Source organism: Erythrolamprus reginae, chromosome 1, assembly GCF_031021105.1.
Source record: "Erythrolamprus reginae isolate rEryReg1 chromosome 1, rEryReg1.hap1, whole genome shotgun sequence".
Classification (NCBI taxonomy): domain Eukaryota; kingdom Metazoa; phylum Chordata; class Lepidosauria; order Squamata; family Dipsadidae; genus Erythrolamprus; species Erythrolamprus reginae.
Window position 1 is genome coordinate 335007603 of NC_091950.1, and position 12741 is coordinate 335020343.

The 12741-nt window shown below is 40.0% G+C and overlaps 1 protein-coding gene across 1 annotated transcript in view; it reads left to right on the forward strand.

The window, feature by feature from the left end:
* Positions 1-12741, forward strand: part of DISC1 (DISC1 scaffold protein) — a 206358-nt gene that overhangs the window by 64962 nt on the left and 128655 nt on the right. Inside the window, exons 7-8 of the mRNA XM_070733963.1 lie at positions 4492-4546; positions 7320-7422. Of these exons, the coding sequence (XP_070590064.1) occupies positions 4492-4546; positions 7320-7422 (158 nt within the window). The remainder of the gene's footprint in view (positions 1-4491; positions 4547-7319; positions 7423-12741) is intronic.

Below are 12741 nucleotides of genomic sequence, written 5' to 3' on the forward strand. Positions count from 1 at the left end.
TGGCCCTCTTTTTGACTTGTGTACAGGCCCTCAATGGAAGGCTGGCTGGCAGTAATTGTTTTTTCTGCTGCAATCGTGGAACAAGAAAGAACATGGCATATCTCTAGTGATTTCTTGAAGATTTGGATTTCTTGAAGATTTGGTCAGCACAGACTTTTAACCAAGAAGGAGTTATCTTGTCTGGGCATGGTGCTTTTCCTGGCTTTTGTCTGTGAAATAGATCTTCCCCTTCCTTTTCTGTGATCACCAGGGGCTGTGAAGACAATGAGATGGGGTCAGTTGTAGGAGGTTTGGTTGTTGTTGGTATGTCTGGGATGTAGGTTGTGGAGATTGGTGGCTGTAGTTTTCTTTCAAATCTGCAGTGGAACACATTTAGGTCATCTGCCAGTTGCTGATTCCTTTCAGCTTGGGAAGGAGGTTTGCCATAACCGTTGATGTTTTTTAGAGTTTTCCACATGTTTGCTGGTTCATTTGTTGAGAACTAATTCCTTAGCTTTTCAGAGTAGCTTTTTTTTTTGCTGCTCTGCTCTCCCTTGTTAATATATTTCTGGCCTGATTGCACAGCATTCTATCACCTTTTCTGTAGGCTTCCTCTTTGGGATGACATAGCTGTTTAAGTTTAGCTGTGAACCATGGTTTATTGTTACCATTCTTGGTCGGTACACATAGGTCTTCACAGAAACTGACATAATATTCCAGAATCTGTGAGTTCATCCAGGTCTGCAGAGGTTGCTGGAACCAAAATATCTCCAGGACCGCCTTCTGCTGCACAAATCCCAGCGGCCACTTAGGTCCCACAGAGTTGGCCTTCTCCGGGTCCCGTCGACTAAGCAATGTTGTCTGGCGGGACCCAGGGGAAGAGCCTTCTCTGTGGCGGCCCTGACCGTCTGGAACCAGTTCTTCCCGGAGATTAGGATTGCCCCCACCCTCCTTCCCTTTCGTAAACTCCTTAAAACCCACCTCTGCCGTCAGGCATGGGGGATTTGAGTCATCTCCCCCAGGCCTATATAGTTTATGCATGGTATGTTTGTGTGTATGTCTTGCTTTTTAAATAAGGGTTTTTTAGTTACTTTTAAATATTAGATTTCTTGTACATTGTTTTATTATTGCTGTGAGCCGCCCCGAGTCTACGGAGAGGGGTGGTATACAAATCTAATAAATAATAATAAATAATAAATAATAATCTTCATAACCTCATTCTATTCATCTCAATAAATCTTGTTAAAGAGAACTTGTGCATGGAAAAGTATCAATTTCATTTGGGAGCAGCTCTAAAAAAGCCTTACTGTCGAGTGCCAAAGAAATCAGGAAATCCAGGCAGTTCAGATGACTACAAAGACTTATTGCAAGTTAAACTCTCTACAAAAATCTGAACTACTTCCAGTAATAGACTAAGCAAATTGGTGGTAGATAAGAGTCAATGGATTTTAAGGGGGGTTCACTTAGATTTCTTGGGGGCATGAGGAAACTTGAAACTGATGGTGCATTTGAACCCTCCCTTGGGCTCAGGCTGGTCATCAACACTGATGGTGACTGTGGATGGAAGGGAAAAGGCGTATGATATTTCTTACACTTTTGGTTTCTTTTCCTCTCTCCTCCACCCTGTGTTATTTCTCCATGATATTATTTGGAAGTTGGTTGATACAATTTTTAGTGGCTCTGTGTTCAGGGGAAAATTAGGAAGGGTAGGATCATATACTAGCCTGTGATCAGAGATCAGAAAATTGCTGTTTTCTAGATTTGCCCCTTACTGTGCCAAAGCTTTGGTTGTTATTACCTTTTTATTCTCGTTTTCCTTTAAAGAGCTTGAAAAGAGCAGGAGAGGTTATCAAATGATTTTCTATCTGTAATGATAATGGACTGACCTTGGGAAGAAGGAGGAAGTATCACAGAGTAGACAATAGTCAGCTGAGATGCAGCTGAGCCCACAGAACAAATGTGCACATGGCAAATATTTCAGAAGGGTCCCTCCCTAGTTTTTTTCTTCCTTTGTATCTCTCTTTTATTTTTTTTATAAATAACTCACATCTACAGCATATTTTCCTCCTCCTGTTTTTATTTATTTATTTATTGGATTTGTATGCTGCCCCTCTCTGCAGACTCGGGGCGGCTAACAACAATGGTAAAACAACATGTAACAATCCAATTTAATAAAACAACTAAAAACCCTTATTATAAAAAACCAAACATACACACAAACATACCATGCATAACTTGTAATGGCCTAGGGGGAAAGAATAACTTAACTCCCCCATGCCTGGCGACAAAGGTGGGTCTTAAGAAGTTTGCGAAAGACAAGGAGGGTGGGGGCTGTTCTAATCTCTGGGGGGAGCTGATTCCAGAGGGCCGTGGCAGCCACAGAGAAGGCTCTTCCCCTGGGGCCTACCAAACGACATTGTTTGGTCGATGGGACCCGGAGAAGGCCAACTCTGTGGGACCTTATCAGCTGCTGGGATTCGTGCGCTGGAAGGCGGTTCCGGATGTATTCTGGCCCAATGCCATGTAGGGCTTTAAAGGTCATTACCAACACTTTGAATTGTGACCGGAAACCGATCGGCAGCCAGTGCAGGCCGCGGAGTGTTGCAGAAACGTGGGCGAATCTACATCACATCAACAACGACAACCATGTGTGGTGAGTTGGGCTGAGACAGTGTGACCAGCCCAAAGTCACCAATTGGTTTTCATGACTAAGGTGGGATTTGAATTCATGGTCTCCCATTTTCTAGCCTAGTGACTTAACCACTTGACCAAATTGGCTTCTTGGATTATAGAAGCAAGAGGGGAGACGTTGTTTTTATTACTGTTGTTAGCCGCCCCGAGTCTACGGAGAGGGGCGGCATACAAATCCAATAAAATGAAATGAAATGAAAATGACTTGCAAGGGTAGTACAAACTTACAGCAAAGTTAGAGCTAATATTTCTTAGTGTGCTTCTTGCTTGAAGTACCGTATTTTTGGAGTATAAGATGCACCTTTCCCCCTCTTAAAAGAGTGTGAAAATGTTGGTGCGTCTTATACACCAAATACCTAATTTTTGGCCTCCTGAAGCCCTGTACCAATGTCCCACTTTGGTGAAAAATGGGCCCATTTTTCACAAAAATGGGGTGGGTAGAGGGTCTGGGAACCCTGCAGAAAGCTCCTATGTGCTGGGGGAAAGCAAAAACACCTTGGTTTTTGCAAAAATGGGGGCATTTTTGCTTTTCCCAGCCTCTAGGAGATCTCCGCAGGCTTCCCAGACTCTCTACCCACCCCATTTTTGTGAAACAATAGAGAAAAAATTGCCTGTTTTTTGCAAAAATGGAGGCATTTTTGCCTCCCCCCAGCCCCCAGGAACTCTCTGCAGGTTTTACAGATCCTCTACAAAAGAGTGGGTGATAAACAGGCCCACTTTCGCAAAGAATAGGGCGCGTAGAGGGCTGGGGAGGCTGAGAGGACACAAACCTTTTTTTCTTACTTACCTCTTTGATATCATGGTGGATTTTATACACTGGTGCATCTTATAGTCAAAAAAATATGGTATCTTGCAAGGCTAACTTCTTGGTAGACAAGCTGCAGCCAAAAGGCTGCCATATCACTTGTTCAGAAAAAGCACAACTGTTATTACTGAGAAGACTTTTCCTGTTGATAATGTGATCAGCCTGACTAATGCGAAAGTCATCTCCATTTTTTTTGTTGCTGTTGTTAATGACAAGAAACAAAATAGTCTTAACTCTGCCAGCCTATTCACTCACATGATCACCACTGATTGGGTTCCTGGAGCGGCAGAAACTCATGGTCAAGAGTGTCTTGTTGGGGACAGACTGGAGAGGGGCTTTGTAGCTATGGACGTATATGAAGGCTGCACAGCCGGGGTGGGTTCCACTTACATTCGCCACCAGTTTGCATCGCGGCATTTTGCGTGCAGGCGCATCCCCTTGTGCGATTTCACTTCCGCGTATGCTCAGAAGTTGGATTCAGTCCGAAACACAGTTGAGGAGCTGATCAGCTGTGCTTCGGTGTGAAGAAATAAAGGTCATTATTAACCTGGGGTCAGGCAGGAGGGCTTTTTTCAAAGCACAGAATGAGAAGAAGCCATCCAAACACCGTAAAATTGCTGAAAATTCAGAGCACAGACCAGCACAGACAGAATCGGACCTGTGACACCAAAATTACATCACCAGCAGGTCTCTAATGGTTCGGGGGATCTGGTCCGAACCTGGAGGAACCCCACTCTGATACACAGGTATCTAGTTCATCAGCTTCTGACTCTGGATCTTGCAGTCTGCATGGTCTGAGGGCCTGCTTGTTCCCCTTGCTCTACTAGAAAGTAGCCAGATCTGCAGTGACCAAAATTAGAACATTGTGAATAAGGTCACAAGTTTTTAAGGTTATGGGTAATCAGATGTACTTGTTATGTTTAATAGGTTTAGCTGAAGTTGGTGATGCTTTTGAATATGTGTTTGATGGATTGAGAAATGATATCAGATTTTAACACTAATTTTTTTATTTCTAGGCTTCAAGAAAAAATGCAGTCCCTTAACGTATCTATGACAGAAACAGCTGCTGAAGCAAGTATTTATTTTTATTTATTTATTTATTAATTTTGTCAAGCATGTATTAGATAACAGATGTAGGTATAAACATGATTATTAATACATGAAATGGATGTGGATAAAAGAAGACATTAGGACAGGGTCAGTAGGCATGTTGGTGCTCTTATGCACGCCCCTTATAGACCTCTTAGGAATTGGGTGAGGTCAATGGTAGACAGTCTAAGGTTAAAGTTTTGGGGATTTGGGGAAGGACCAGAATACCTCCGGGACCGCCTTCTGCCGCACGAATCCCAGCGACCGGTTAGGTTCCACAGAGTTGGCCTTCTCCGGGTCCTGTCGACTAAACAATGTCGTTTGACAGGACCCAGGAGAAGAGCCTTCTCTGTGGTGGCCCCGACCCTCTGGAACCAGCTCCACCCGGAGATGGGAACTGCCCCCACCCTCCTTGCCTTTCGTAAAGGTCTTAAGACCCATCTCTGCTGTCAGGCATGGGGGAACTGAGACATCTCCCCGGGCCTATACAGTTTATACAGTACATGGTATGTTTGTGTGTATGTTTGCTTTTAATAATGGGGTTTTTAGTGTTTTTTAAATTATTAGATTTGTTCTTACATTGTTCTTGTTATTGTTGTGAGCCGCCCCGAGTCTACGGAGAGGGGCGGCATACAAATCTAATAAATAATAATAATAAAAAATAATAAGAAACCAAAGAGTCAGGTAGTGTATTCCAGGCATTGACCACTTTGTTGCTCAAGTCATATTTCCTGCAATTGAGCTCGGTACGGTTTCCCTTAAGTTTGTATCTATTGTATGCTTGTATATTGTGGTTGAAGGTGAAGCAGTTCTTGACAGGTAGGACATTGTAGTAAATAATTTTATGTGCTACCCTTAGGTCAGACTGAAGGTGGCATAGTTTTAAATTGTCTAAGGCCAACATGTCTGGTGGCATAAGGTATTCTGTTGTGAGTAGAGGAGTACAGGACTCTTCTTGTGAAATATCTCTGGACTCTCTCAATTGTATTAATGTCCGATATGCAGTGTGGGTTCCAGACAGATGAGCTGTATTGGAGAATTGGTCTTGCAAACGTTTTTATATGCTGTAGCTAGCAGTACAATATTTATTGTTGTAAGTTGTCCTGAGTCCTGTGAGATTGGGTGGCACATAAGTCAACTAAATAACTAAGTAACTAAGTAACTAAGTAACTAAGTAACTAAGTAACTAAGTAACTAAGTAACTAAGTAACTAACTAAATAACTAAATAACTAAATAACTAAATAAATAACTAAATAACCAGAGAAAAAGCTATGCAAGATTAGGTTAACAACTCTTAATGCCTTTTTTGCAATGTTGTTGCAGTGGCCTCTGTATTTTCCCAGTACTAATGAATCAGTGAGTTACAGTACATTAGTGAAAGACTCCAATCTGCCCTTAAGCAAGGCCTGGTAGATTCTTATTTTTGAATATCAAATTTGGTGAACTTGAATTTAAATTACTGCAACCTGTTTTACATTGGGCTGTCCTTGAAAACGGTTGAGTGAGTTACAATTGATAACAAAATGCAACCACACATCTACTAATGGGAAAGGTCTAGTACATTATACATGTTTTTGGGTCATTGCAATGGTTGTCAGCCAGATTTCAGGTCCAATCCAAGATACCTGGTTTTAACCTGTGAAAACCCACATTCCTTGGCACTTGAACTTTCCTTGCTGGTTTCATCTTGATCTGAGACAGGCTGCTGAGGTTCTTCCTGCACATGAATTGAAAGGAGTGAGGGTTTGGAAGTATACCTTCTTTGTCACAAGCCTCGTGTGAGGAACACATCATTCTGAGATAGAGAGGGCCACAACCTTGTTCTTTTGAAAGGCCATTTTTTCCTATCAAGTCTGTAATTCTGATATTACTCCTTGTCTTATTTTGGGTGGCTGCATTTTAATTTCAAGCTGATAAGCACTGAGCCACTTACTTGCCGGTACTTTTAACTACAAAAGCACTTTGTACTACTTCCTCGGGGTCATCTGAATTTAGCTGCCTTCTTGATCAACAAAGATTTGCACTAATGAGAAATATGGACTCTATTTTAAGAACTATAAGCTGTCATAATTTTGCCCAATATATCATGGAACGAGACACTGTTCCAGTAGTTCCATCATGCCGTGAAAGGAAAGAATAGGGTGAAGCTGTTCATCTAATTCAAGTCTTTTATTTATTTCGATGTTCAAAAAATATGGATGCCGCGTGATTTGAATTCATGCCTATAGGAGCAGGATTAGATATGTCCCTGAAAGGGCCTTCTGAAAAGTCTTTCTGACTTGCATAGTAACTATGTGATTTCTACACATAGAAACTACCTATAATTTCTAGGAAATTATGCATCTGAAATTCAGGTATTTCTTTGAGCATATCAATGGCTTTTCTGAAGCATCTTTTTGACTTTGGATACAAAGTGCAGCACATTCTATTCAGTGGTTACTGAACAAGATATTTGCAAAAAGTCCAGACATTTATGGTGATTTGCCAGCTTTGGCCTTTTGTTTGAAAAATGATCCCATAATATCTGCTCTTCTGCTTTCTTTATGATTATTTTTCTCTGCTTTGCCTATTGCTAATAAAAGTGCTGTTTATGTTAGAAAGCTGTATCCACAATTTGCAGCAAAATTACACATTATTTTCTATTCCTCTTGTTGTATTGAAATGATACATTCCTTGTAACCAAGACAACCCGAGATGCCTTTGTGTTTCCTTATATGAATGAAATCCATAACAAGGTTGCCTCTCTCCATATAGGTATGTACCAGTCAGAAGCTCTGTAGTACGTTAAGGAAAAAAGTGAGACACATTGAGATTCAACTTCCAGCTCTTCTTGAAACGAAAATACTTGCTGCATCAGGTAATTATTGAGGAATAGAAAGATGCCAAAACGTTTCATGACAGAGAATCCTTCACCAGAACTAAAATTCTTAAAGAAGTCAGGAACAAATTCTTTAAGTCACTGTGGGCTTTTTTTTATTTTTTGGTAAATGAAAATAAAGGATGCAAGGATTAAGATGTATCTGATTTAAATTGTACTTCTCTTTGGAACAAAAGAGTTGGCAATTTCTCCTTCTTTAGATAATAAATACTACTATTGCAATGGAAGTATTATTCACCTTCAGAAGATTTGTCTGTTTATCTCTCTCTCTCATTTCTCTCTGTCTTTTACCTGTAGCCTTTACATTTACATTTTAAATGTAGTTTTGGTAATCTCACAGTTTATTTAGTATGCATTTGATTTTAAAATGTGTTTATTAATTGGTTACACATAATCTTAGATAGGTTTCACTGACTGAGGTGGCTTATAAATTTATTAAATAAATACATATATGCAAAAAAAAAACCCTTAACTAGCCCCTCTTTATAATATCTGTTTAAAGACATAGGAATATCCATTATTAGCACATCTTAACCCAAAGACACACTGACTGAAATGGGATGGAAAGTCATTGTCCAAGTCATTTTCCATCTTAGAAATTCCCTTTGTTAGCTGTGGGTTTTTCTACTAGCTAGGCTCAGAATATGCTTTTAGAGATATGTGTCCTCAGAATTACTGGGAACAAAGAAGTCAGAAGAAGAACAAGGAAGGATATGAGCATCCTTCCCAAACCAGGGACTCAGTCACCGTGCTAGCATGGGGTTAGGCCCATGCTACTTAATTCTTAATATATCAAGTCTAGTGGAAATTCCAAAAAACAATATTTTCTCTGTTCGACTAAAATGCAACAGCATTATTTCAGAAAAAACTAATTCAGTTGGGTTTTAGAAATAATAATAACATCTCAGACTTAATAATTATTTTTAAGAAAAACAAAAAAAAAGTCTGGACAGTGAACTTTGTAGCACTTGGACATAGCAGAACAGATGAAGAAGAATCAGAGAAAATTACAAAATATAAAAATCTTTAAGTAGAAATAGAGGTACAATGACTCTGGCAAATGAAAACAAAAATAGTATTAATATTCTCTGCCGGAACACGGATTGACTACAAACAACAGCATGGCAAAGTAGCAACAATAATGCATTGGAATATCAGCAAGAAATACCATTTGCCTGCAAGCAAGAAGTGGTAGGACCACAAAACTGACAAAGCAATAGAAAATGAAGGCTCTTAATAGGTCTGAGACTTTAGAATTCAAGAAGGCAACTGACACATAATATATTAATAGCTGTTGATAAGAAAGATAAAAAGGTATGAATAATGGATGTTGGAGTACTTGGAGACAGCAGAATAGAACTGGAGAAAGTTACATAATACAAAGACCAGCAAACAGAATCTGGAAATATGAGGTGAAGACAGTACCAATAGTAATACGTAGATGTCATGGGTATAACCCCCAAAGAATTAGAACATGACTTGAATACTCTTGGCACTGAAAAAAATTACCATTGATCCAATTGCAAAAGGCAGCCTTCATTGAAGAGCATCTTTCATCCTGATACCTTTAACACTGTTAGTACATAGTACATAACCTACTTTGGGATTACCATATAGTAAACTAACAGCGTTGGTCTATGAAAGTAAAGACTGTATCTTTAAGAACTTGGACTGGTTTGCCATAAGAGGGCGCCAGCATCGTTCCCTTTGGGGAGAGTTACTTTGAGATATCTTTGCTTGTGAGTTGTATTATTCTTTGCTGTGTGGGGTTTGTAATCTATTGTTAATATTGTTGCATATGTAAATAATAATATTGTTAATACTAAGTCTGAGTCTTTATCTGGCTAGCCTGCATTATCTACACCACTGCAACAACTCTGTTGATTGTATGTCGAAGGTTTCACACAGAGCTGTACCGAGACATACTAACAAACACCATCAAACAACATCTTCCTGTCCCAATCCTTGGGAAGGATTCAATGTGTGGATAAAAATACCAAATCCAATTATGCTGAGTGTGTGACTAACCATAATTTGCTAAACTTACCATCTGATTCTTAATGAGTAAATAAAACTATTCTGCGCACCATCAATTGTTCCTCTCCCCCTCCGCTTTTCATGGATCCATTTGCATTTCAAGTGTTGGGAAGGCTTGGATGCTTTTCTTAATAAGACCTGACAAGTATATGGAGGTGATGAAACCAGAAAGTCAAGCAATGAAACATCACAATGTGTGGTTTCAATGAAGTATAAATCTGTCAAGAAAAATAAAAGAATTGTATTAATTATATTAACTATTTCCCAGAAGAATGTTTACTTAGTCTTTTAAACAAATAAGATTAGAATTCCTTATCATTTGGTGTTTTCTATCACTGGGGCAGATTTATGCAGATATGTTTAGAAAAAGAGTCCTCGTGGTTTTTAAAAAGGGCCAATTTTTGTTACTGTGATTGAGGTCAGGAGTTCACTGCTGGCGTTTTAAGAGAGTGACATGATAATTTCTGGATGAGTTTTTGATATTTCACCTCAGAATTAAAGTCACATTTCTTGCTGCCATAAAATAAAATAATAAGAAAAGCAAACAAGGGCAGATTTGTCTCCAGAGCATATATTAGAGGCAGAAATGCTTATAAATTATTAACTGGGATATGGGGTGTATTTCATCAGCGCTTCAAGTCTTGATATTAAGTTTCCTTCTGGGAATTAATAATCATTCAGTAAGCATAAAACTTTAATAACGAGGAGAGTATCTTCTCCCTGACCTTTCAAAACAAAATAGAGCGACTTCTAATTACAGAATTTTGATTTTGAAATAATGAAGGAATGAATGCAGCAGTAGATGGCAACAGATTTTCTTGGTTAAGGAAATTAAGTCCAGCTTAGAAGGGTTGTGCCATGGCTGTCCAAATATTATTGCGGTGCAATATCTGGCATCCCTGATAAGATACTATGGCAGCTAAGATTTATTGTGTTGCAATTACTGTTATTTCAGCGAATGGATTATTTATTATTAAATCATTGTTAAAAATAAAATTACGCATTGATTTATTAAGATCAGATCAGATTCATGTCGGAAACATCGAGGTGCTTCCAAGTTGAAAGTATCAGCTGGTGTCGTCACTGCTGCTCCAGGGATGCCCAGCTGGAGGCTCCCTTCAGTAGCTGGAGCAAAGGATAGCAGCTTACAATTGAATCCTTACCATTTGTATTAATATTGATTGTTTCCTGATTGCATATTTAACCCCTATGGCAATCATTAAGTGTTATACCTCATGATTCTTGACAAATGTATCTTTTATTTTATATACACTGAGAGCATATGCACCAAAGACAAATTCCTTGTGTGTAAAATGACCCTTGGCCAATAAAGAATTCTATTCTATTCTATTCTATTCTATTCTATTCCCTCCGAGTCTTCAGAGAGGGGCGGCATACAAATCTAATTTATTTATTTATTTATTTATTCGATTTTTATGCCGCCCTTCTCCTTAGACTCAGGGCGGCTTACAACATGTTAGCAATAGCACTTTTTAACAGAGCCAGCATATTGCCCCCATAATCCGGGTCCTCATTTTACCCACCTCAGAAGGATGGAAGGCTGAGTCAACCTTGAGCCGGTGATGAGATTTGAACCGCTGACCTTCAGATCTACACGTCCAGCTTCAGTGGCCTGCAGTACAGCACTCTACCTGCTCCGCCACCCCGGCTCAGTAATAATAAATTATTATTTTTATTATTAATTATTAAATTTATTCTATTCTATTCTATTCGCTCCAAGTCTACAGACAGGGGTGGCATACAAATCTAAAGAATTATTATTATTGTTATTAATTATTAAATTATTCTATTCTATTCTATTCTCACCCTGCCCTATGGCGGTACTTGGATTCTAAATGCAGATTTGTTGCTTGTTAAGCCAGTCCTAACCATGTGAGCCACTGTGCTGCTGAATTATTAAGGTTATTTATTTATTATTTTAAATATTGTGTTATTGTATTACAGGTTAGAGACAGATGGTCATGGAGGCAGTATATCTATGTGGTTGTTAGGAATCAGAAACAATTTGATGGTACTCAATAAGTTAGTCAGTCAATCAATTAATTACATGCATCCATGTTTCTTCCAGGAACCAAAGGTGGAAAAATACCCAAACTCTGCTTGTGCTCTGAGCCCAGCAGTGCTTTAAAGATAGCTGAGAGTGACTTCTTAAATACTCTCAAGTAATTTCCATGGCCAAATAAAGGCTTAAATCTGGTCTCCTTTGTCCTATTCCACTATTTTTACCACATCTGTAAGCATTGAGGTCCATCAGCATATTCTCCATATAGAATTGTGAAATTGAATCTAGTAATATGATCTGCATCTTTGATCATTTTTGAGATGAAATATGAGTATATTGGAATCTTTTAATTGGATAATTGTATCACCTGACCCCACTATCTCCAAGCAAGTGCTTACGATTAGCTGAGAAGATTTCTATGCATAGGCTGTTTATCAATAAATTATTTTAATTAGAACTTTCATGTGTGGACCCAGTCTTTCATGCCTGACCTTTCAGAGAAAGGACAGAGAAAGGTAAATGGAGGGAGTGACCCACAATATGATTTAGATCTCAATTTGGATTTTCTTAACATGGCATAATCCTTCCTCATATGAAGAGGTTGTATTCTGAATTTCCCCAATTTTGTAAGTCAACATGTACAGTGATCCCCCGAGTTTCGCGATCCCGATCATTGCGAAAGGCTATATTGCGATTTTTCCACCCGATGACGTCACTCCCTTCCTTTCTCATCTTTCTTTCTCTCTCTCTTTCTCTATCTTGCTTCTTCCTCTCTCACACTCTCTTCCTCCCTCTCTCATCTCTTTCTTTCCTTCTCTCTCTTTCTCTATCTCTCCCCCTCTTGCTCTCGAGCGGCAAGCGAGCAGCCGGGCGGGCGGGCGAACGGGCAAGCGGCAAGCGAGCGGCCGGGCGAGCGGGTGATGGGCAAGCGGCAAGCGGCAAGTGATCTTGGGGTTTCCCCTTTGCCTGGGCAGCGGGAAGACCCAGGGAAGGTTCCTTCGCCCGCCCAACAGCTGATCTGCTCTGCAGTGTGGCAGCAGCGAGGAGCCGAAGATGGGGTTTCCCCGTTGCCTGGGCAACGGGGAAACCCCATCTTCGGCTCCTCACTGCTGCCGCGCTGCGGAGCAGATCAGCTGTTGGGCGGCCGAAGGAACCTTCCCTGGGTCTTCCTCGGGTCTTCCCCGCCGCCCACACGCAAACTCCACCATCTGCGCATGTGCGGCCATGGAAAAAGGGGT